Source organism: Zosterops lateralis, assembly GCF_965231275.1.
Source record: "Zosterops lateralis genome assembly, chromosome: Z".
Lineage (NCBI taxonomy): Eukaryota > Metazoa > Chordata > Aves > Passeriformes > Zosteropidae > Zosterops > Zosterops lateralis.
Window position 1 is genome coordinate 14,004,557 of NC_139800.1, and position 26,870 is coordinate 14,031,426.

The window sequence follows — 26,870 nt, forward strand, 5'->3', positions numbered from 1 at the left end:
TTTCCTTTTGTACACTTTAAATTCATTGGCTTAAATAGCTACACAAGAAATTTACAGTGACAGTTTATGAAGCACCCTGCTGGCTACTCCAAGATATACAGCAAGAGTCAAACTTTCAGGGTGCCTCTAAACATTTTCCACATAAATACGGACATTTCAATGCAGATACAATTATGCCCCTGCTTATTTGAGTACAGTGTGCAATCAGACGAGCTTGAATGATTTGCGCATTTTTAGGCCTGCCAAAAATATATTTCAAGTTCAAACAGTTATGTGATTTAATGGATCAAACCTTGTGGTCCACTTGACCATAAAAATCTCTTCCTTGGAGTATTCTTCATTCAGCTGAACATGCTAAAATGAGCAGAAAGAGAATTCCACGGTGTTTCAGTAATTTTGACCCAATATTCTGGAGGTGCTTCTGTCTTCTAAGTTTCCATTGTGTCAGCTATCACACAGAATTTGGTGCATTCTCAAAGTTCACATGTTCTGCCTTGTGAATTGAGAATCTGCTTCCACAGAAATGACATTAGGAGGGAATTTAGAAAATTATGCATTTTTCTTTTGAAAATCGTAAGATGATAAAAAAGACTGGGATTGCTACATGCAAGCTGACCTGTTATGTAATTTGGAATGAAAAATGATTCCAACATACGTAGGTATATAAAAAAATATGGTTACAAACTTTCTGTATTCAAAAAAGTTAGAATCTTTGATCTCAGTTACTCTCCAGAAATGAGTAATGCTTAAAGGTACATTCTTGAAGATCACAAAATGCTGCAAGGTTGTTTACACTTTTTTTTTTTTTTAATTCCTTTGCATGGATGCTTGATTTTCTTCCTGTTTTTCTGTTTCTTGTGGTTTTTCTTCATGCACCAGCATTTAGAAAGCATTGTAATCATTGCATCTAAGTCTCTAATTTTACAGTAACATTTTGGTGGCAGACCTGAGCAAAAATTTCTGCTTTTTTTTTTTTTTTTTTCATTTCTCCATTTTCTTCTTTAATGGCCTTTTGAAAAATCCAGCCTGCAGAAAAGAAAAAAAGTGACTAAGAATTGCTCAAAGCGTACAAACCATACTGGTTATATTCACGTGCTTGTTCTTGCTACTAATTTAATACTTGCACTGCAGTACAAAGTTAATGAATATTTTATCATGACACTGTTTTTCCTGGAATGGAAAAACTAAGTAGTTAATAAATAGTAGAGTGATTGCTGAATCATTGTTTTGCTCACATATTGTCACGGGTTAAAGTGCTTAATACTAATTTTTGTTACTCAGTTGAATAAATAATATTTTATTTTATAAAATTTGTCAAAATTTTCAAGAGATTATGCATGTTGAAATTTATAAGCTGTAACCTTCTAATGTAATTATGAAGAAAATATTTAGCCTGGAGAAGAGTGCCCACTTGTGGCAAGACTTACACCACAGGCCTTAGCATCTCTTGCAAAACAGAGAAAACCTAGTTGACAAAGGTCACAGCCAAAGCTGATAGAAAAATTCCTTAAAAAACCCTTACTCATATTAAAATATCTTCTTATTTTTCTTTCCCTAACATAACAGCAATATAGGTTTCAATCAGGCAGCACTGCTTGCTCCACCGTCAGAAAAATACAGTATAATTAATTATTTTAAAATTTCTTAAAAATTTCACACTACTTATTAGATAAAGATTATTGCCTGTGAGGTTCCAGTTATGAGAAAGAACTAATGGAGAATTTAAGTATATTTGTTCATACTCCTGAAGACAAGGATGTACAGCTTACCTTCCACAGAGCAAATATAAGCAGCGCAAGAATCAAGAGTCCGGCGAAGATACTCAGGAGGATAACCCATAAGGGGACTGTACCCGGTGGGTGTTCTTTGGAAATCTTTATCATGGTCTGAAAAGTGTTCAGAACATAAGCAATAAATGATCTGTCTTTCTAAAATATCAAAACAGCAGCCATGATTGATCAGTATGTAGTGATTTTCCAGAGTACCACTTCATTTCACTTACAGGAATTAGTATGAGGGAATGAAGAAAATAATCTCCACCATGAAAGGCTGTGTTTACACAGTAATTCTTACTTTTGTAAGTGCATTCATTTATGACAGTGTCTGTGCTATAAGTCATTGTTTTAAAGGACACAGGACCAAAATCATGAGCAGTGGAAGAAAAAGCTAAGGAGTTTCTTCCGTACACTCTTCCTCACTCAGTGCTGGCCTCCCTGAAACACGGAGCTAAGAGTAAGTGTAAAAGCCTGTGTAGACACTAATTTGATTTTAAACATGACATATCTGGTGTAAACTGAAAAGAAATAAGTAATATTCACTTTTAAATAAATATGGCCATGTAGGAGTTTGAATTAACGAAATAATTTATTAAACCAACTTTATAGTTCAAAAGAGCATTGAAGAACTGAACAATAAGCATGAAATTAGGTCCCTAAAAAAGGTAAATCTGAAATTCCTTGTCTCTCTTTATCTGCAAGCCTCTCAGCTGTGTTTTAACTCTTGGACTGAATTTTAATCTATTACTTAAAGAAATTTCTAGATATAAAACCAGCTAAGAATGGACCTCTGATTTGTTCATTTTCAATTTTTTTTTTTTTTTGTAAGATGTAGTTCACATTTTTCGATATTTTGGGGTATTCCTTTTATTACTTTTCTAAATTTTGGAGTATTAAAAATAAGAACTCATAATAACCCTTTTGCTTAAAAAAAAGGACATTGTAGTAAATAAGCTCCTCCAGGTACAAGTTATCACAAAAGACCAATGTTTAAACACTATAAATGTTTGGAATTGAGAGTATCAAAAGGATGAATTACACCTCTAACAAAATATGCTTTTCTTTATATCTGATGCCACTACTATCATACATATATCACTACTATATATTTCCTTATCTAAGAAAATCATAGTGAACTTCTGAAAAATAAAAGATCCTGTTTCAAATATATATCCTGGGTAACAAAGTGGAAAGAAAGAATAAATAAGGAAATAGTAAAGAAAATACAAAGTATGATCAATTTTAATTGACTCGGGACAATTTTCAAATACTGTTGATTCCTTAAAAGAATTTTAATTATATTTTTAATTTACATAGCTGCAGGAAATTTTTATATTACAGCAAGCAGAAAAAATTCAGATAGCACTTGTTCTTACCTAGGTATATTGGTGGGTACTGGGCTTTTGGTATTATTTTCTGACTAATTCTGACATTTCTACTGTAATATGACATCAATTCTGTTTAGAGTAGGATAATGTATTACTAAAGGTAACAATCAGTTCCTTAGTAATGGATTCCATAGCACAACAAATTCTATGAAGAACAAATACATCAATTATCACTCTCTTACCTCCAGTTTTTGATGGTCATTTCTTAAAATCAGTGACGAATTCTCACTCCTAAGTAATGCTTTCACAACAAGGGTTAAGCTGTGAATAGTGGCCTAAAAGGAGAGAGTAGTTACTGTGGTTTACAGTTAGGTATTTTTAATAGAAAGCTTTGTAGCAATGAGAAGGGTGAAAGAAAAACTTAATGCTTAGGGGGATGCTGAAAAACATGAAAGTCAGTGAAACTCCTCATATATGTCACCTTCAGCACACACATTACTGCTTGCAAGACAACAATACTGCTTTGAAAGGGTAGATTACAGAGATTTCAAAGAATTGTTAATTAATCCTGGAATACTACTGTCTCTCTTCCAGTTTTTTTTTTTTTTTTTGATCAAGGAAATCCTTTCTAGAGCTGAGAAATCTTCACAGATTAAGATTTCCTTAAAAAGTATGTTCTCCTTCTTCTATCTGCTGGTTTAGACTTTGTGGATGCATTAGTAGCTATTAAAAAAGGACAACCGATAAGAATAAGTAAGGGGTGTCTTCTTACCATGGTTTTAAACTCCTGTTAAATTATAAGTACTTACTTCAAGGATAAGAAACTCCATGGGACACAGTTTTAAGGAAATTTTAAAACAGCAAAAGAAACTACTTCAAATACTAGATGGGACATTTAGGAAAAAGAAGGACATTTTAAGAGATTTTAATAGACAATAGAAACATTGGCTTAAGTTAGTCAAACTCAAAAGTATTCTGAATACAAATAGGATTTACATACTTTTATGATGGTAGATTTCCAGACTCTCAATGAAACATTCACTTGATATATGTCAGATGGGACCAGGGCACAATTAATAGAGGCACAGCTGTATGTATCACAGTCCTGTTTAAAAGCGACCAGCATGAGGTAATGGGAAGAGACTTTTCACATAATTTAAATAAAAACATGTAAACTATATATACAGATCACTTGCTATGACACCAATTAATAACTGCTATTAATTACTGTAGCTTTTTATGCAAAAATGACACTGCAGTATATAAAACAGGTTGAGATATTCATACTGTGGTAGAATAGACTCAGTTTTTGCAGGCTGGCAGGCCCTGAGGACTCTGTTGCTGCAGATAAGGAGCAAAAGTCATCACAGAACTCCTAAGGGAGGCACAGCTTGTAAAGGCAAGTATTTTTCTACCAACACAGCAATGGCTCTTCTGCAGTGATTTCCAAATCTTGGGACACCTGAATCTCTCAAGCAGGGCAACATATGTGAAACTTCAAGTAACTTTACTTCCTAGTATCACTTGCTAGCTGAGAGTACAGCAGGATTATATTGTAAAAAGTTATAAACTGTCACTTAGCCTAGACTTTTGCCACCTCTGTGAAGGATAATGATAAGCATGGCAAAATACTGTTCCCATGACATGGTTTCAAGTGCACCAGAAACTCCACTTGCACCTCTGTGCTGAAGACACCTTCTCCCTGACATGCTAACATAACTACAGCAGCAAAATCCCTTTGTGGCTCTTTCATTTAAATATGAAAGGCTAGTCCTTTCCAAATGGGATTATCAATAAAATTTACATGGAAAACCTGTCAGGTCACATTTCAATATATTTTCTACTGGATGTCTAAAAAAGTTGAAAGGGAGATAAAAAGCATTTAAAATATTACTATTTATTAATTACAATGGAAACAGACAGTAACAATTTAGTTAGCTGTCATATGTGCTGTTGCTATTTACATATTTTTTAAATTAAAGAACCCTGAACTATCTAAATTCAGTTCCACATAGAGTTTTTCAGCCAAATAATAACAAAACTCTAGTCAACATAAAAAAGATTTTCTAAGCTATTAAAACAAAGTGAGTTTCCAAATGATACAGTTTCAGAGCAGCTTTTATACATCTTTTTTAGAACTACTCAGCTCCAAGATCTGGATTAATGTCTGAGGTGAATATATATATTATGAGTAGGCTTACCATAATTGTATCCCTTGTAGGTTCTTTTATTTTTGACAACACAAATGGCTTCCCACTGCCAATCTTTAAGGGATCTACAGGGTAACTGGTTTTGCAGATGGCATTCTGTAAGCAGAAATACAAATAATATTCTTATTGTCTGAATATGCAATCTATTATAAAAAAAGATCTGGAAACGAGTCAACATTAATAATATTTAATATTTAATAACAACTATAATGTTTACTAACCACTAAAATAGAATAGCATATTGCAAGAATGCAGAATAGGAAATTCAGATGTCCATGTATTGAAGTATTATTATTTGAACAGCACATGAAATATTTATGAGATAATTTAACTTACCTATTTTACTTAAACATGTATAAGGAAACAGGAGCCTCCTGCAAGATGACCATTATGTGAACCAGCAAGAGCTGGCTATTAAATGAGCTAAACAGCTTTTGCATAGGAAGCCACAGAGGTTCTGCCCTAGCAAGCAGACAGGCAGGTTAAGTGCAGGATTCAGAATCTTCACTTGCAATACCCAGGGAGGGGGAACAGATGCTGGAGCTCTGCTGGATCTCTGTGACTGCTCTACAGGTAGCTGGAAAATCCTTTAGTGTCTTCAGTGTGGGGGAATTGTTTTTTTTTTTTTCAGTCAGGTTGTTGACTTTCACATTGCTAGCATGAAAAGGATTAAAAATCCTCTGTAATGCATTTTGGCACACTACAGTCACTAGGACGTACCTAGCAGGACATGAGATTTGTCTTAGAAAAAACAAGATTTACTGAGTTTATGTGCAAATACATTAAATGGGGTGATTGACTGGGAATGACAATAATGAGGAAAGGAAATCAAGAACAGACACAACATTTTATTTTTGTATTCCAAGTATAAATTTTTTTGTTCATTTGATATTTGTTTTGTTTTAAAGTGAGCCTTGAACATTCATTCATATATTTTGGTTTATTTTTCAGTTGGGCAACACTGCAAAACTAAGTGAAATTATTAGCACAGAGGTGCACATATATGTGTCTCTGAGTGAAAGAAAAAAAGAAGGAGGTTTAGGTCACCACTTGGTGTTAGCTGGATTTATCAGCCATGTAGTTATTGATATAGCTCTAACTGTAATATCTGCAGATCTAGGATGATGGAATTTGTTGGAATTTTGTGATCTCTGCCAGTTACACTGGAGGAGTGAAATGGAAAATCTCAGATGAGGGCTGCAGTGAAGAGCATTTGAAACATATAACCTACCATCCCCTTCAGGGTGTCTCAGTGCCCTAGAGAAGGAAGAAGCCAGAGGACTGCTGGTGCTGGAGAGCACACATGCACTAAAGTTAATTTCAGTACCCAAAAGAAGAGAAGTGACAGGAGGTTGGGCTCTAGATGTACACAGCAGGATTTCAGCATTTGCAATAAGCACTGCTGACAATGAAGAGAATATGGACATCTCAGCACTTGCAATATAACAAACTGGCCTTGTTATAGTGCAGTTCAACACCATTTTAAATCTGCTAGTTTCCCTTTATGAAAATTTGTCTCTCTGTCTTCTTATGCACCTCTGTACATATTCTTAAAAAACCAGCATCTTGCTATTTAGACTAAAAGCAATGCATAATCCCAAATGTTTACAATTTGCAGTTCCTTACAACATAATTTTCAAATTTAGATTGATCATAAAAATAAAAATTCCTAGCTTACCTGGGAATGTGACAATGCAGTAAGGTAGAGAAGAGGGTTTTTGGCAGCTGTTACATTTGGAAATAAGATCTGCAGTGTGAGGTTTGGCATTGGAAAATGTTCACCTTTTTCAATCTACAAAAAAAGAAAAATGTTTTGACTAGCATTTTCCTCATTTTGTTAGTATTTGATTGTGAGTTGTTTCCTTTCCTTTGTTTTCATTCTTTTCTGTTCATTTTTTACATTTCCACAGTTAGTTATGCAAAAAGTGTTTTATATGGGAGAGAAGCCACTGTATCAGTGGTGGCTCCTGCTGGTTCCTTCTCAGGTGTGCTTAGGTAATTGCTCTTGTGCTCACCTGTCCCCGTCTCCTGCTTTCTCTGAGAAGACAACAGAACATATCTGCAAGCAGCAGCTCTTTATGGAAAGGCCTGCTGTGGTTGAGGATTGGACAACCACCTAGGTGGAATTGCTGGCAGGAGAATTGGTGATACTGTCTCTGAAGTGGACAAACTTAATAATACTCATGAACCTTTAAAAATTTTTTCTTTTGGCTACTTATTTGTGATTAGCTGCTTGCAAAGATGAGTTTTACATTACAAGATCATAAATGGTATGTTCTGCAATACAGCAGCTTTTTGACTCAGAAAACAAAGATTGGCAAATTAGATTAATAATGCCTTAGACATCCAGAGTAGACAAGAAGAAAAGGTAGCTGAGTAAAACACCATAGTGGCTGAAAAGAATAGGAAAAATCCCCTTTGTCATTGCCATTTAGTGACAGCAAGATTTTTACCATATCCCATTTTTTACAGATGGATGATTTAGAGACTTTTTTGTTTTTGTATTGGACCCTTGTCCAGTTTTGGATTTGAACTGGGAAACAAGATGCCCTCCCTGTTTCCCTCCCTGCCCTGAATTTAGAAAACTAAATTCAGTTTTGTTGCAACTTTAGATTGGACTTTTATCCACAGAATCATAGCATCATGGATTGGTTTAGGTTGGAAAACACCTTAAAGATCATCTAAAGTTCCAAGCCCTTGCCCTGGGTAGAGACACCTTCCTTCCACTAGAAGAGGTTTCTCAAATCTGGCCTTGAATACTTCCAGGGATGGGGCATCCACAATTTCTCCAGTGCCTCACCACTTAATATCCAATCTAAACCTACCCCCTTTTCAGTTAAAAGCCATTCCCCCTAGTCCTTGTCAAAACTGCTTCTCCTGCTCTCTTGAAGCCTCCCATTAGGAAGGCCCCAACGAGGTCTCTCCACAGAGTCTTCTCTTCTACAGGTTGAATAGCCCTGACTGTTCCAGACTTCATTACAGGAGTGGTGTTCCAGCCCTCTGATCATCTTTAAGGCTCTCCTCTGGACCCACTTCAGAAGGTCCATGTCCCTGTTTTGGGAACTCCAGAGCTAGAGCAGTAGTCTAGCAGGGATCTTACAAGAGCAGAGTCCATTAAATATCTTTCCCATGTGATTTTATTTTGCAGTATCCATTCAACTAGGAAGACCACATCCTTCGAGCTTGGCATTTGCCTATTATAAACCGACTGGATTTTGGAAATGGCTGTTCTAATCTGCAGCAGGAAGAGTCCAAGTTCTCATTTACCAGGGCATGCTCTCTTTTCCCAGCTGAGGATAGAAGGTCTGAGCCCCACCAGAACTACTCTGTACGAGATGGACCACCTGAAACCCTCTAACTCACTGTAGTCCAAATGAAGGAGGGAAAAAAAAGGTTTTAAGCACAAAATGTGCATGTAGAGGGCTTAACATATTGTATACCTGCTATTTAAGTAATTCAAAACAAATGGAAAACAATTAAGATAATACCTATGTCATACATTTTTAATTGTTTCTTACCCTATAATGTAGAGTAACTTCATCCCCGATCTGCTCTGTTGTGTTAATAGCAGTAGGGACAGTATCATTTGCTGCAATTATAACATGGTGCTCTTTGAAAACACTGTGGGTTAAAAAAACAGACAGAAAAGTAAGCACATAAACTTCATAAAAACCCCCAGGAGTTGACAATATAGGTATTTTCATTATTTCATGAATTTCAGGACTAGTCTTGCAGTTAAGAGCGCACTGCTGCATCCACTGAAGTTCAATTGCTCTGTTCTCTGAATAGGTCTTACGTATTATCAAGTACATTTAGAATGTTTTGTTCAGATATAACTAGGAAAAAAGAAAATATTATTCCCAAAATTAATACATTAGGGTTTGATTTTGCTGTCCTTATGCTCGCTGTGTAGTCCCTTATCCTGGGCATTGACATGCGAAGCAGGCAGCATTCTGTAAAAGAATCTAGCAAAAACAGAACAAAGTCAGCATGTTCCAAATTCAGCCTCATTCCCTATGGGATAAAGGCTGGATGTGAGCCATGAAATGCATTCAAAATAAATTTGGCTTAATTATTTACACTTGCACACGACAAAATCTTGTTCACCAATAATGTACAGAATGCTTTTCAGGGACGGAATCTAACTGAATTCTGGCTGTTTCTGAAAATAAAATGTACTACAAGACCTGCATTAAAGTATAAGCCTGAACTTAAAAAAAACCAAATGCCCAAGAACCAATTAACCCAACATTAATTTCTGAAGACGGAAATCAAACACCATGCCATGGAATATTATAGTGATACAAATCCATGCCCATGAGGAAACTGGAAGCGTTTGCTGTACTTGAAATATCTTTGAATGAATATAGCAAAGTATAGGAACCAAGAAAAAGCTGTTGTTGTCCTTGCAAACTGAAGACCAAATTTAAATAGATAAAATGGAATTTCATCATGTTAGGGACAGTAGCTGCTCCATTATTTCATGACTTATCTTTTCACTGAAGCCTGTGCTTCCACTTTATGAGCTTTGAAGCTGTTGTCTGTAGATACTAAGTACGTTTCAAAAACAAAACAACACTATATTCTTTGAACACCTGCAATTTACTGCACTAGCAAGTAAAATACAGAGAAGTGTCAATACCTTACAAATATTAATCCTACTTCATATTTAACTGGAATTGTAACATGTCCTCTGTTGTCACTCAGAGTCTCAGGTGGTTCTTCGCTGTCACTGAAACAAAACAACATCAGTCAGATCTGACTGCTGCAGACACAACACAGCTACAACTCAATTCCAATTTAAGTACTCTCTTCTAAAAATAAGAATACTTCTTCCAATGACTGATGATTCAAGTCCTGCAACAGCCCCAGCTCATAAATGAATCTTTATTAAAATTACAGACAGCAGATGACTGAATGAAGAGATCGATTAAAAGCCACACCATCCCTAGATTTCGCAGGGATAGCATTATCCTATCAGGGACAACTTCTGCAATGCTTTTACTCGTCAAAGGCCAAGCTTATTGTTAACTGTGATTCATGCTAAAACATGAAGTAATTCTCTAGGAGAAAAGAACTCTTTGCTAAAGGTAAAACAACCGGAAATTATGACTCACTTATGTAACTTTAAGGCTGTAGAGAGTATCAACTATTTATTTAGTCCACTCAATCCACTGCTGGACTGTAAGGGTGCCAGCTCTAGAGAAAATTTAACTGTGAGTTCAGAAGCCACTTGTGTTTTATTATGAAACACAAAACCTTGGAGCTTTTGAAAGAAAAATGAAATCAGAAGGCAACGACTGCAACTAACCTTGTTGCATAAACATGAATAGTAGCATTTTCCAGGAGATATGATGCGTTGAATTGGAATGATATTTTGAAGGTAATCTGTGTAGAGAAATATATTACACATTTTGAATGGAATAAAAAAAAAAAAAGCCCACCCTAACAAGGATTGATATAATGAAAAATGTACAAACTTTGGCTTTTATTGAAAATTTTGCTCATATTTTACCAGTTTTCTATGAATCTGAATGAATCCATTATTTGCAAAAAAAACCACAAACAAAACCAACCAACCAACCAAACAACAAAAACAACAACGAACCCCCCAAAACAAAAACAAAACCAAAAAACCCAAGAAGGAAATCCAATAGTTATCACTTCTTAAACAGAAGCATCAAATTTTCAAAAACCTCAAGAAAAAAAATTTATGTAGTATTAGAAACACATGGCTAAATAGTTCTTAATTGCAAGCAAAGGTCTTACAAGCAATTTATCAAAACCTCTTTTTTTTTTTTCTTCTAATGAGGAGGAAAAAAGGCTTCAAAGCCTTGCTATTACAGTGGAGATGAGCTGCCTGTAGAAGGCTGCTGGAATATCACTTAATATGTAGTAGAACCCCTGGAATACCAAAACGAAATGTTTACAATGTAAATATAGGAAAGACCACTAGGCATCAAAAAATCTCATTTTTATTATAATCAGGGCAAGTCTATCATAATTTGGAATTACACAAAATATAGAAGCACTGTCCCAAATGTTCTTCCTCATATCCTGACACTTAGGGTAATTTTATATGAGACAAACGTTTTCTGATTTGTTACTGTATGGAATTTTCAGCTTAGATTTTTATCTTTCCTTTTATGTGTACAAATCTTTATTACAAAGCGGTCCATAGAAAGTTATCCTAGATATTCATATTTAAAACAAAAAGTATCTTTAGAAAGGGATATATTAGGGATGCTTATCAGTGAAATCAGAGATTAATTGTTTTCCGAATGCAGAGAAAAGTGTGAAATTTCTAAATTTAGGGCTTTATAGCTACAAACAAAATTAAGAAGCAAAGCATGAAAGGAAAATGTGAAAAATCCAGTAAAGCTGGAAAGGGAACACTGTGGGCAGAGGCATTGGACAATACACTTATTTGGCTTCAAGAAGGTAACAGCTGACCTAATCCCTACAAGTCCAAGAAACAAGCTGGAACATTTGTGTGGGAGGCAGTGCAAGAACACATCTCTCACGATCCTCCTGGTACATGACAGAGAGGCAAACAAGAAACTGCCAGGAAAGATTGTCTTATTTGCATGCAAATTGGTATTTCCCAACTCAAGATCTAAGTATGGCTTTTCAAAGCCTCAGTTTAACTAAAGCTCCCTCTCCATTCCAACAGGAGATACAGACATCACTGGAACTGTTCAAGATGGAGTTTAAGTGGACAACTTGCTGGAAAGGCCTCTCATTCCCCATGGAGCAGAGGTGATGTCTTGGTGCCTGACTTTGGCAGATCTGGGTTAGCACTTCCACATAAATGTCTTATTCTCTCTACAATCAGGGGACCATATTTTATACACAAAATAACTAAATTTATGGGCTCCAGGATGTGGAAAGCCTCAAGAAAGACACTTCTGGCCAGGTGAGCCACTTGTGTATCACTTGCATTCTGACGGTGTCAAGGATGACAATATGCATTTATTACATCCTCATCCACCACATCTGACTGCCCAGGTACTGAATATCTGATGGTTTCCCATCTGACTCTGTGCAGCTGATGTCAAGGATAGCTTGAGAAACATGCATAGAGAGTTTTTGGGATGAACACAAGATAAAAGAACTTCAGAGGTGATATGGACTGCCCTGCCCTTAGAACAACATGGAGCAAGAAGAATTTGCATGCAGGGAGACTTTTTACCTCTTCTGCAGGTTTTAGAAATGGATATCCCACTTTACAGGTGATGTTGTGATTAGATTCACAGCTGTCTTTCTGTATATCCTGAAGGGAAAAAGACAGTGAAAGCTTGGCCTTGAGCAAACTCCTTTCAATATTGACTGAGAATCACAAAACTGTTGAGCACATATACCACTGCCACTTTTCACTGTCAATGTATTATAAGAGACAAAGCCTTAGTTGAACTAGAACAGAAATATGAAGCTACAAATTCTGCAAGACAATTTTCACTTATGGACATTTAGAGCAATCACTTACCATTATGCATTTCCAATGCTAGTATTTGGAACAATCACAATTATAGGCCTACTGGACATCATGCAAATTAGTCATGGAGTCTAGCAATCAACATTATCTATAGCTACACAGTTTTCAAATTTTGTAGAAGTGTTCCTAGTGTAGCAATAAAAATCACATTCATACTCCATCAATTATTGCCATAGGATCAGCAACAGTACTATGGATCCCTGACTTCTCCTAATGTGCAGCATTAGGACTGCTGACAGAAAAGAAACTGCTCTAAAAGCTTCCCATCTCAACTGAGGTGTATTTGTAACATATCTGCTGAGGCAGGAAGGAAAACAGCCACTTTGGGAAAGGCTGTCTGAGGTAGGGGAGATGCAGGCACAGAGATATCCTGTCCTGCCATGACAGTGCTTTTTTTATACATGTGCAAAAGGACAATTCTAGAGGCTCAGGAGTTCTACTAATGAAGAACAAGGCTTTTCTGGCTCTATAGATGTACAGATTCATAATGCTGATGTTTGTCTAAGTGGCAGGTACTTTTTCTTAGTGCCATTGTGAAATTTGCATCTATATTTTATGGACAGGGCTAGGCAAGAGTCCACTCATGTCAAAATAAACACAGTCCTTTAGAGGTATAAACAAGAAGAGCAGTCCTGGGAAATCTCTTTCAAACAACTAAAATGATGCCCAAGCAGTCAAATTAATGTTTAATAAAAAAGCTTCTTCATATCTCTCTAGCATTACATGTTATAATAATTGTGATAATGTGAAAAAAAATCCTACCTCAATGCCAGCATATATAATATTTGGAGAATATTGAACCAAAACTCTGGTATTATAGGCACTGTCTTTTTTGTTCTTCACAGAGAGCTGGATGGTGAACTTATCATTGCGTGACTTTACAATGTATGGAGAAGAGCTGTAAAATAAATTAAGAATGTTGGACATCTTAACTATTGAATCTGTTTTTAACATAAAGAGAAGCTTCTTTCAGCCTCTGGACTATCTTGTTTCTGAATTAGAAAAGAAACCCTGGCAGAATTTATAACTCATGTAGAAAATTTGTAGAGATATCAAGCAATACATTAAATCCAGTTTATTTACCTGTCCCCAGCTATGCTTGCTTTTACAATCAGAACAAGATCTGAAATGCATTTGTTTTTGGCTCCACAATCTTTTGTGAAAGGAATCTGCAAAAAAAAAAAAAAAAAAAAAAAAGAAGTTTATTCTTTATTTTATTACATTTATCATCAAATACTTGCATTTTAATGCATTATCTCATTTTATGTAAGACCTTCTGTTTAATAATCAAAGAAGTCTTCCCTAATATTAATCAGCTAAACATCCCTATATCTTGCAAAATGCTTGGGTGAAACATAAGCTTTCTCATTCTCTTTTCTCATTCTCATTTCTCTTTTCCCTTCTAAATGATTCACCTAGATTTTGAAAAGAGGCATTGATAGAAGCATGAATGATGCCAAGCACCACCAAATAAATGGGTAACACTCCTCTAAAACCTGACAATAAACCTAAAACCTTACAATAAAATTGTTGGTAACTCTCTTCTACCTTCATTCTGATGAAGATAGAAGATATGGATAGCTTTGAAAACCCAGCATGGTTCACAAGCACAATGAATCAAGCTTTTCATTCCTGAATACTCATTTGGAGGAAATATCTCCTGGACAGGCTGAGTGATTCCCCCTCTCTAGCCAAATTGTGAGTGATAGTTTCAGGCCATGTGTAGGCTATGATTTTTACATAAATACATTGGTTATTGATAAAGAATCTTTCTGACTTACATATTCTGCTATTGAATTTGGCAAGTTGCTATCAAGAACAGGTCCACTCTCTGGATCAGAAAAATTGAATTCCAGCAAAACCTTTACCGAGTCCTGAAAATCAGGCTTATCCTAGAACATAAGGAAAACAAAACTGCTGTTATGGAAATTCACTTTAGTATCTAAGGAGGTTAAAAAGACCTAAAAAGTACTGAGGTAAAATATTTTTCTGTCACCCTGTTGCCATTCTTGCTAGAGAAGCATCTGAATGCTTGCAGTTGATGATAACACATTCAGTGTGCCAGGCATTCCTTATAAATATTTACTAAGGTTTTTGTGTATCTTATTACAAAATTTCACATAGCCAGAGCATGTCCCACAGAGTTTTGTTAAAGAATATCTCAAGTGTTGACTCACAGACTTTTCTCTTCTAGTTGTGCTCAAAATCCGCAAGATAAGCATCAAAAACACCACCTTTTGTGAAGTCAAACTTAGGCCTGCTGTTTGGTGAAGAAAATTCTGGGTATCATTTTCCATCAGTTTTGCAATAAGACACAACTGTGAAGTCACTAAACATTTTAAATGTGGGTAGCTTACAGAATGGGACCTCCATTCACTCCACACATTAGCTACAATCTGGGAAAATTCACACTCACAGTTGCAAATTTTGCTTCTGTTTTGCAGTGAATAAATACTCTCTACTCCAAACCTAAAAGTTTATTTACTTATTTTATTAGGAGGAATTGCACCAATATGCAAACTAAATTTTCTCTCATGCTTCTGCTTAGTTTTGAGTGCACCTAAACTGCTAACCATGACAGCTGCTTGGTTCCACCAAGTGAGGTATGCTTTTTCCTAAGACAGATACAGAGACATAGCTAAAAAGACTGTACATAAAGGAAAATTGTTAATACATGTATAAATAAATAACTCTAAGTTTTAAATTTTATGTACACTTCTTAAGATTATTTCTGAACTCAGATGTTGTTGTCCAATCTGCAATTAATGGAATACATACTTGGGTTACTCTAGTGTCAACATGAGGAAAATACTTTAAATGATTTACTTGCCAACATGTAGAAGTTATGTTTCGTACATTCTGACCCTTTCACAGTTATATTTTTTTGCATTTTCCTCTCATGGCTTTCCGTGAACAGGCTTCGAGATATCTGTCTTTGTGCATCAAGGGTAATCCAATACTGCAGACCTGAAAAGGAGGTTGGGATCAATATTATGAAGCACATTATGATGCACTTTGCTTCTACACATTCTTTTTTCTCCCAAAATACCTTAGAGGGACTTTGAATACTGAATTTAGAAAAGCTGAATTTCATTTTTTAATTAATAAATGCATGTGAGCATAGGAGTTTTATAGCTTAAAGTTTCTGTAGCTTAGTGCTTATCTACTTACTGGATTCGAATATATCTTCTTTTGACTTTAGTCTGGTCTTAAAACAAATTGTGGCGTCTATGCATATTGTTTTTCTTATATTTATCTGACAATTTTGTTGTTGAATATTGATGCTTTTAGGTATAAATTGCATGGAAACATTTACTTCAGCCACATCACGAGACCTTAAATAAAACACAAAGAAAGTGCTTGGAAATAAGTGCAGCAAACTTAAGAATGAACTTACAAAATATACAGCAGTCAGCATTCATATACAAACAAAGAATCACAGATTCATGGAATTGTTTAGGTTGGAAAAGAGTTTAAGATCATCAGTCCAACTGTAAAAAAGCTAATAGCGAAAAAGAAAAAAAAATCCTTAATGTTCTTTGGAAAATAACAGAAGCATAAAATCCCCAGCTGAAGTGGGACTCCTGTGGAACATGTTGATGGCACCATGCTGCAGTACAATAGCAGACACAGCGTTGGCCATGTTGTGCCAATTAAGAGGTCATCTATCATTCCATGTCTTCTGTCTTGGCTGTTCATGCTATAAAAACAACTGGCAGTTGCAATGCCAGTTGCACTTCTCTGGCACATTTTCAGCCTGCATTTGCCTTTCTCCATTTAAGAAGATTACTGCATGACTGTTAACTGCCATCACAGAGAGAACTCATCATACAGACAACCAAAAAGTGAGCAACAAAAAGAGGAGGCAAAGAAATGTCCTCAGCAGCCAAAACCTATAGAGCACTAGAGGATTTTTTAAAGCTCAACTATAACTCAGGAGGGAAAGCCTCTGAAGAATTGGGAAAAAGAGCAACATGATGTCCTAGAGGAGTAATTAACTATATATCCTATACCTAATACCAGTAAAAGAGGAATTATGTAGGGAATCCTGTAGTCACAGGATTTCTCCACAGTGCTGTATTTGTTTCGGAAAGATTGGTATCTTTTCTGAAGATGAAGGTGAAATATTTCCAAAAGCATTTAAGGAACTCTACAGAGGCAGATCCATTTTAGAAGAGACTGAAGGCCCAGACCTATCATTGAGAGTATCCCAGATGAAAATAATATTATAATAAGCTGGAGGATAGCAAGCCATCTCTTAGGTTGTGAGTAGATAAACAGGCTAATATTTATCCTCATTTTTTTTCACGTTAAATGTCCTTCACCCCTGCAATGCATTCCTGTCTCATCCCTTGGTGTGAGTCAGTTCCCTTTTGCCCATGAGATGCATGACAGTGCATGAAACCAGCAAAAAAATTAGCTGGGAAAGTAACTTTCTTCAGAATTGTGGTCTCAACAATGCAGTGAAGGGCATCACACTGTGTTTACACATGGAACATTTAGAAAAAACTACTAGCTTCACAAGAAGCTGGGACCTTGAAGATGGTAGCCAGCCTTGATAAACTTGGTCACCTACCAGGTGAGTTAACTGAAACAGCAGGACAGGGAAAGAAAGAAGCTGGGTAAGCACTTCCTTACCAGAGACAGAAATAGTTTTACTTGGCTTCAGAAATAATGTTTAAGATTAGGATTTAATGTTTATGGCTATTTGTCTTCTCCCTTAAAAATTATATTGCTCACTACTAGATCTGAATCATACTGTTTTATAAAGAAAACAAATTGACTGTTAAGCAGAAGGCTTAGTTTAATTATACAGGGGCTCAAATTGCAGTTTTTCCATTAAGAAATAAAATAATTTTTCTTAGAGACCCCTTTCAATTGAACCTGTTCTTGGCATTCTTAATAACATAATTTGCAATATATTGTGAAAAAGAAATAAATTCAGATTTTTTTCCTATTTTACTTAGTGCCGCACTTGGAATCAGTTTCTATTTCAAAGGTCCTCTAGGAGGACAAGTTCTTCATACTAGGCTAGCAAGATTTCTGGAACATTCTTGTATTTGTAGCAGTATATATTAGGTCTTATGCTCATTCCTTTGGAGAGATGTGAAAATATGAATATTTGCAGTCAGTATCAAACATGAGATGAAACCAGTAACCTTACAAAGTCCAAACAGTCATGCATGCAAGTTACACTGGTATCCAAACAACTTTCTTTTCTGTCCTGACAACTGCTGTGAGTCTCCGTACCAGAAGAGGGCAGCCCCACCAAGGCCTCCGATGGTAACATCAATCAGCCCGTCGTCGTTTAAATCCATTTCTCCGTGCACAGACTGGCCAAAAAATTTCACTTTTTCCCCATCTCCACCTGATGCAATACGCTGTGAAATACATAAAGAGGTTAATGCAGTGCACTTTGAAGGGTTTTGTAACAGTCAAGATGCATTTGATGGCAGTGAGATGGGGTTTAGGCTCTTTAACTACATTAAATTTTCATTACAATACTCCTAAAACAGTTACCATGGTGATGAACACACTGTAAATTTTCAGATTGCAAAATATCTGCTTTTCTGGCTGTTCAGAAAACGTCAGAAGGTTTCTAATAAAATCATGTGAATTTCTTTTTAACAATAAATATTAAGACTCAAATTCAGTTAAATCGGTATGAGTTTAAAAGTATTAGAGTGATTTTAGAAAAGCAGCACTTACAACTGGCCAAGGAACAGTCTCATCTTAGGTTGAGAAGACAGGATTATATACATTATATGCATTGTATACATTGTATGTATTATATACATTATATATACATTATATATATATATATATTACATTAGAGCAGCCAGCAACTTGTGGTTTTTCACTTCATACCTGTGAATATTTTTTACTGATTGCTTTGCCACGGCCATGATAAATATAAACAGCTCCCCGATGGTCATCTTCCAAGGGAGAGCCTATCACAATGTCATTGTACCCATCCAGGTTGAGGTCCTTCACTGCAGCAATCGCGGTCCCGAAGCGAGCGCCACAAGGCTCGTTCTTTAAAACTTTGCAGGTGTCCTGTTTTAATGGTGAGCAGCACGTTTGCTTTACAGGTTCAAGGCTCATCTGATATTCAAACTTTGTCTGTGGAAGAGCAGATTTAGAGTTTGTGAATTTCCACCAACATTTCAGCAATGCAGACTTTTAAGAGCTCCTGTCCAGAAGACAAATGGATGAATTAAACAGAACTAGTGATTACGTGCACTTTAGAAACTGTGATTCTACAACTATAATTCAAGGGTTCTTTCTGAGCAGCGTGTGGCAATAACATTCTTGCTCTCTCTCTTTCTGCAGATTTCTCAAAATTAGAGGTTCACAGGAAAGCACAGTGTCATAACAATATTTGGATGCTATTGTAAGTAAACTACTTCATTCTTTAGGCAGTATAAAGAGTTCTTCTAAAGGCATTCTCTAAATCTGAGAAGTTAGCCAAGTTTCTAATGAAACACAGATGGCAACACTGTTATTCCAGAAGAAAAGATAGCATTTCTTTTACACAGACTAGATTTTGACCCCAGTAGATGCATACATTGTGGCCTAACATACATATTCTGATCCAGTGTCCATCCTGGACCAAAACCACACAGACATTAGGGCAGGTAACCAATATTTCCCACGAATGCTGTGTTAGAAATAAGCAGTAGCAAGCAGTTACTGCATCTCCTTTATTTGGAGCTGGATAACAATAAGCACAGGAAAAACAAATTTCAAACCCCACACTACTGGAGGACATAGAATTCTTGTTTTCTCATCAATTCTATTCATCAGCAATTGTTGTTGGCAACATGCATGTAGAGTCTGTAAGAATTCCCTGTCAAAAACATCCAGTCTCTGCAGGTCCTTTTCTTGAAATAGGATTTTAGGAACTCATCATTGCTAAGACATATTTTGCTAATTGTTGAGGAGAGGAGAGGAGAGGAGAGGAGAGGAGAGGAGAGGAGAGGAGAGGAGAGGAGAGGAGAGGAGAGGAGAGGAGAGGAGAGGAGAGGAGAGGAGAGGAGAGGAGAGGAGAGGAGAGATCTAGTCAGACATTTAAAGCCATTGGACGTATGAAGTTTAGGAGTAGGTTTCTAAGAAAATCACAAGGATACTGGAGATGACACTTTTAGAATGGATGAGCCTTAGTGTTCCCTAATCCAGGAAAGCCAAAAGAAAAAAAGTGATAGAAAAGAAATCCTATAAATTTGTATCTATGCCAAAGTTGAGCTTATAGGATATAGTATTTATCTACATAATACACTCCATTCTCAAGTAAGAGTTTGAGAATGAAGTTTAAAATCAAATTGCATTATAATCTCAGTTGTCAAAACCATTTTCCCCTATTTTCAACAGGCCATCTTCCCCAGTTCAAATTACTATATTTCTTTAAAATAATGACAAGAAGGCATTAAAGAGCATGCTCTATTCCTTTTCAATAAAAATCATCACCTTACCTTGTTCAGACTATAAACATACACCTTCCCTTGCTCCTCTTTCTCAGTTCCCATATACATAGGAGCTCCAACAAGAAGAAGGTCTGTAAATGAGTCCCTATCGATGTCAACTGTGGTAATAACACCCCCAAAGTATGATCCAATCTGTAGGAAAACAAAAAGTATACATCAGAGACAAAACTCAGCCACATCATGCTGCATTTCCTTTTCAGAGACCTACTTCTTGCTTGCAACAACATTATTTATTGCGCTATGCAGAAATTTTCTTTACTAGCTAGATTTTTTGGTCTGTTTGTCTTTGAAGCTTGTTTTCAGTTTTAGCACTATGTTTGATTTTTTTTTAAGTGGGCCATTCGACTTTCAACTCTTCTGAGTTTGTAAGTGTAAATGGGTGCTAAGGAGAGCAAGACCTCTTAAGACAGCATTGAAATAAGAGTATCATGGGGAAGCTAGTTTTCTCTTCAAAAAAAAAGTAAAAAAGCTTGGACAAAAGCTCTGAGACAGCTCAGTGCAGACAGCTGCCAAAATTCTGAAGTTGTTATTTTCAGAGGAACAAAATCTACATGAAGAGATGGATACATTCATGGATCAGGTACAACCTGTAAGATTTAACTGATTGCATTCACTTCACAGATAAGCAAGATACCCTGCCCCTCCTTCACACTTAACAGGAGAAACAGCCTTTTCTAGTCCAAGATACATCTCCTCTCACAGAGACGTTTCAAGTAGTCTCAAGATGTCTCAAACCTTAAAAATCACAGAATCACAGAATGTGTCAAGCTAGAAGGGACCACAGTGGGTCATCTGGTCCAACCTCCCTCCTGAAGCAGGGTCATCCCAGAGTATATGGCACAGGGTTGGATTATACCCTTTTTTGACTCAGATATGTGGCAATTGAGAGGCATTTTAAAAACTTTTATTTTAGTTTCAGTCTCATGTGAAGGGTGAGACAATATAGATGTTACAGTTCACGCCATCACAATCAGAAGCCAACTATTTCCTAATTAAAATATATTATAAGCATTTCTTGGCCTATCAACTTTTGCCACACAATGCTGTTAATGCCTTAAAGCCAATCATCTAAAATGGCCTCTTGTGGGTCCTACTACAATGCACCTTTCATAGTCCTATTTCTCCAAAGTATCTAGTCTTATTTGCAAGGCCGTAATTTGAAACTTGTTTCCAGTTCCATTTCTCTCTCAACAGTTTGTCCTATTCCATGGCATTTCCAAGACAGTATTTCTTATCTCAAAGTTTGCATACAGATGCACATTATGTGAGCCTTCTGTCAGGCTTTGAGAATTCTCTACAAATCCATTTCCCACAGCACGGGATTGTACCCAGATGGTTCTGGAATATCTCCAGTGAGGGAGACTCAAAACCTCTCTGGACAATCCATACAGTGAGTGGTCACCCACAAAGTAAAGAATTTCTTCCCCATGTTCAGGTGGAACTTCCTGTTCATCAGTTTCTGCCCATTGCCTCTTGCCTTATTGCTCAACCCCCCTGAGCAGAGCTTGGTCCCTCCTCTGACCCCTCTCTGCAGACACTGACAGACAGGGATGTGATGCCCTCTCAGTCATCTTTTCTTGAGGCTGAACAGGCCCAGTTGCCTAATAACTACTTTAGTTCATTGGCTCTAAAATGTTTGTTTGTTTGATTGATTGATTAATTGATTGATTGATTAGCTGAGTTGCAGACATCAGCTATATAGATGAGTATTAGATAGCCTGAATGCTCCTGAGAGAAGCTTATTCTGCAGCCTGGGGAGAGGAGAATAGGCAGGTCTTTCAATTCTTATAAGCATAATATCTTAATAATACCATCCTCAATTATGCAATTACGTGGGGGTTCTTCCTCCTACAGCAATAGCTCTCAGTGAGCTGCTACTCAGTATAACAAGCAACTGTTCAATATTTCAGTCTACCTCAGAAGATGCCCTTGCACAGAACCCTTCTTGTCAAAACTCTTTCCTGCCAGTGACATGCTCTTCCACTAGGCAGACAGAAAAAATTGCACATACAGAGATAGCAACCACTTTGAGAATGGTGAAGATTTACCCTCAAAGACAAAATTTCCAAGGATCTACTATACAGTCCACTTCACATTGCTAATTATACCAGAGGATCTGCCTAAATTTTCTTTCTGACCTTGCTTACAACTCCCAATTGTCATTTGAAATACTTATTATTTCTTCTGCTATATTCCTTTTGTATGTTAATTGTGAATGCATACTTACTTGTTCTCCATTTAATCTCTGAATCACTTGCACTTCTTTTCCTTCCATCTTATAAATGATAACTTGGCCAGTGTGATTGTATCTTGGCTGTCCTGCTATGTACAGCACACCTCCAGGTGTCAGTGCTGAATTCACGGTATATCCTAGGAAGCAGAAAGAAATCAAGGTGCAATGCACACAGAATGCATCAGAAATACTTGCTGTGATTCAGAGCCTTTGTAAGGTTTATTCCACAACTAGATGTTTAGCCCTATTCATGGTAGAGAGCAATAGCAGTTAATTAAAAGGCTTTTTTTTTTGTCTACAGTCTCAGAGTGAGGAGCACCACTAAGTTATTAAACCTGTTCCCAGGCTGGTGAGCCACGTTCACTTTGCCATTCTCACACAGTGTAAGAAATAACTCATGAATAGCTGGTTGAAAAGCTGCTTTCAAAGAATAGTTGTCACTGGCTCACTGTCAACCTCATGGAGTCTTCAAAAAGTGATTCTGGGGCTTTTTGAACTTACCTCTGTCCTGCTTAATACTAGCAACAGTTTAACAACTTTGGGGAAGGGAGACTTAAAAATTTTGCAGTGAAATCGAAACAGTGAAAGAGTTGTGGATAAAATCTTAATCTGAAAATTACTTTACCAAATTGGTGTTGTAAGAAAAGGCAACAGCTAAAGGCACTTGGCAATGAAGAAAATGTACTTAGGGAAAAAACATTAAAATATTCTAGCATTGATTCTTTGTCAGTGGAAGCATGAATGAGATAAGAGAACAAACAGAAACCAAGAAGTACAGAAAGCAAGACCTAGAGGAGAAAGCAAGACCACTGAAACATTTTGGTAGAAATATAACCTACCAATATGCAAAATGTTATTATAAAAAAAGATGTTGGCCTTGTTGGTTTTGTCTATTGAGTGGTAGAAAACAGCCTAATTTTAAGCAAATATTAGAACTTAATATTGTATAAGACGTTTTAACTATCAAGGCATAGAAAAACTTGATAAGAATACCAGAGGAATCTGTGAAATCTTCTTTGAACAGATTAAACATCTCTGTTGGGAAAGTCTAGATATACTTAGGTCTATGTTTGGACTTGTTTCTAGTTGTAGTTGTTATTTATTTTTTTAAAAGAACTTGAAAAACAGAGAGTAGACTTGCTCCTAGGTTTCTGAAATATAAAATAGTCTGTAGGATACTCCTTTTGAATGAGCTTTTAGAGAGGTCTTGTAGCATTTGTTGAAAAGTGTTGTAAGGTGGCTATGTCTCTTACCTAGGTAGGCTGCAAGAGGTTCATTTCTCTCAGAACGCCTGTCACGAAAGGTGTCATTAGTTGGCATGGAAATACCACTGTCTTTCACCATGAGCACGGTGCCATTCCAGTCATATGCTCCAACTGCTCCAAGCATGATCCAATCCTTAAAGAGTGTAAAACAAAAAGCCTGTTCTCTATGTGAATCATCTTCTCTCTGTGTGAATCATCTTTAGACATTCATGGTTCAGGATGCTCACATTTGGGTAATGCTTCCTGCATACTTACATAGTTAGCCGTGCTTCTCCTATTATGGTACAGGTCCTACAATCATAGGGCCACAGAAAAGCTTGGATAGAAATGTCCTCAAAGATCATCCAGTTCCAATCCCCATTGCCATGGGCAGGGATGCCACTAACTAGACCAGTTTGGTCAGAGCCCCATTCAACCTGTCTTTGAACACCTCCAGGGGTGGAGCTTCTACAGCTTCTCTGGACAATCTGCTACAGTGCCTTACTTTGCTCCATGTAAAGAATTTCTTCCTAACATCTAATCTAAACCTGCTAATCTAAATCTGCTCCTTTAGTTTAAAATTGCTCCCCATTGTCCTATTGCGAGCTACCCATGTGAAAAGTCATTTTCCCTCCTTAGGAGCCTCCCTTTATAAGCCCCCTTTAAATATTAGAAGGCTTCTCTAAGGTGCTCCTGGAGCCTTCTCTTCCCCAAGCTAAACAACCCTATCTCTCTCAGCCTGTCTCCACAGGATAGGTGCATCAGCCCTCTGGTCATCTTTGTGGCCCTACTCTGGAACTATCTTTCAAGTTAAAACATTGCCCCTTGTTCCGTCACTAAAGGCTCTGGTAAAAAGTTTTTCTGAATCTTTCCTAACATATTTTTAAGCTATTTTCCTGATAGAAAGTGCTGGGAGAACATTAAGTTTAGAGCTCATGTGAAGTTATACGTACTATCTCCAGCTTTTGTTGTTCATAAATGTTCTATACATTTTACAAAAATGGTAACTGGATTACAGGACACTCCAAAGCTTCCAACAGCAAAGAAGACTATACAAAGAAACCTGAAACTTACTCCAAATTCACAGAACCATCAGCAAAAATCTACTTTTGTAAAATAACTTCTATTTTCAAACACTTTGTTTACCTGAGAATAATGTGCACTGAAACCAGCTTGAGACATTTCCATTTCAAAAGAGGAGGCCTGCTGGTCTGTTGTTGCTATTAAAGAGAAAAAAAAAAGTTTAGAAAATAAATTTGTTCCAATCTGAAAAAGTAACTGAAGAATGTTATGAAAATGATCTCATGATAGTAAAGGATAGAATAATTAACTAATCTATTCAGTGAATGTAGCTTACCATAGATTTTTATAACAAACACAGAAATAAAGACTCATGTTGAATGCTACTATTAAGTACGGGAATTTCCATTTTAAGATCATGTCTCAGAACTTGTCCAACAAAATTTCTGGGCTAAAACTGACCAGATTTGAACTCAGGCTGATGGTAAGTATGTTTGGAATGTTTGATTAATATGGTTAAGCCATTTTCCACTTGAGCTAAGTGAACAATAAAACACCAGCCATGTAACCCTGGCCATGTATTCAAGCAACTAAAGTTTTGTAGGCAGCTGGAGGAACTTTAAATGAAAAACACTTGATGTTTGTATGAACCTTTGCAAAAACAACACAGAAAATCTCTGTTGTCCAAGATTCATAAGCCTCAGTGAAGTACGCGGGAATGAGAATCCTGCCCAGACAATTACACGAAGATGTGATTCTCTTAAATGACTTTGTATAAAAAAGGTATCAGGTGATTTTGTACTAGCTTCAGTATCTTGTCAAGAAGTCATATGCTAGTTATTAAACTTGGATGGGCTGTTTTGCTCCCAGGTAAACCTGAAATATCACTGGGGAAGAAAAAGTTCTGCCTTTTCCTCCACTTAAAATGATGATAAGCAGTCCTTAACAGTCAAGGACTATTTTGCCACTCTAAGTGGCTAAGTAAGGGAACTATATTCTGCATGTTCATTCTTTCTTGAGAGCAAGATATGCTAACAGGCAGTGCTGGTGAGCTATGATACCTCCTCTGATGCTGGGCCAGAAGAGTTCACAATTTGCTACCAGCTGAGTGCTGCAGCAAACCTTCATAGCAGGCATCTGGACTGTTAAATAATACTGAACTTTTGACACTCAGCAACTAAACCCCAGTGGTTGCTCCCTGGGACATGATGGCTTTCCTAATTGTTGCAATTTACAGCCAGCTGTAGGAAGAAAGACATGATCTCAAAGACAAAGTGTTTGACATACAAACGAAGACTATCACGTTTCACAAGATGTAGCTGCTTTTCTAAGCCTGAAAAAGTCATTTTTAGACATAAAACTCTTAAGATGCACATCTGCTGATAAACAGTATTTTTCATGCAGTAAAGGATGCTCCTTAATGAGCTGAGAAAGACAGGATTCTCACAGCCTGAGGCAGACGACAAAGCTGGTACTGTTGGTGTGTGCAGCTGAAAATACTACTTAGATAATGGCCCTTAGCCTAACTTTCCATTCACTTTTAAACTGCCAAGCATCTTACAAAGGATATTTTGTGAAACAACATTTGTGCCTGCCTACGGGTTGGATAAAACATAAAATTCCTGTTAAAAGCAATGTCCATGCCATGAGACACAGAGGCATTTGAAAAAGATTATGTGTAAAAATCCACTGGCTGTCAAGCAGGAGTTTTTGTTGGATTTGATTTTTCAAATCTCTCTCAGTTTTTCTTTGAATTTTTTAAAGGACCAAAATGAAAATAAGAAATCCAAGGGAAAAAAAAAAAAAAAGAAAAGAAATGTACTACTATACTAGCAAGAAGCAATTTAGATTGAGAATTTAAACAGACTCAGATATCAAATTTCAACAACCAAGGTTCTTGTGATGCACAGAAGCTACTATGTATAGGGCTGATTAATCTCCAATTAAAGACATCCAATAAACTAGCTTGTCAACTGGCTTGAAAGCTGCATGGTACAGAATTAATCTGCTTGCTTTCATGACCAGAAAAATGCATGCATGGACATAGCTGTGAACCCAGAATACAACTGAAAGGTTTTGGG

The 26,870-nt window shown here is 36.6% G+C and overlaps 1 protein-coding gene across 1 annotated transcript in view; it reads right to left on the reverse strand.

Annotated features, from left to right (window-relative positions):
• Positions 1-892: 892 nt before the first annotated feature.
• ITGA1 (integrin subunit alpha 1) overlaps positions 893-26,870 on the reverse strand; it is a 70,156-nt gene continuing 44,178 nt past the window's right edge. The window contains 21 exon segments of the mRNA XM_083883220.1: positions 893-1,026; positions 1,770-1,886; positions 3,346-3,438; positions 4,104-4,208; positions 5,305-5,409; positions 6,992-7,105; positions 8,832-8,934; positions 9,956-10,045; positions 10,625-10,701; positions 12,506-12,586; positions 13,571-13,706; positions 13,892-13,977; positions 14,590-14,700; positions 15,639-15,775; positions 15,980-16,143; positions 18,059-18,189; positions 18,677-18,931; positions 20,281-20,424; positions 22,520-22,662; positions 23,779-23,923; positions 24,916-24,989. Of these exon segments, the coding sequence (XP_083739346.1) occupies positions 982-1,026; positions 1,770-1,886; positions 3,346-3,438; positions 4,104-4,208; positions 5,305-5,409; positions 6,992-7,105; positions 8,832-8,934; positions 9,956-10,045; positions 10,625-10,701; positions 12,506-12,586; positions 13,571-13,706; positions 13,892-13,977; positions 14,590-14,700; positions 15,639-15,775; positions 15,980-16,143; positions 18,059-18,189; positions 18,677-18,931; positions 20,281-20,424; positions 22,520-22,662; positions 23,779-23,923; positions 24,916-24,989 (2,456 nt within the window). The 3' untranslated portion in view covers positions 893-981.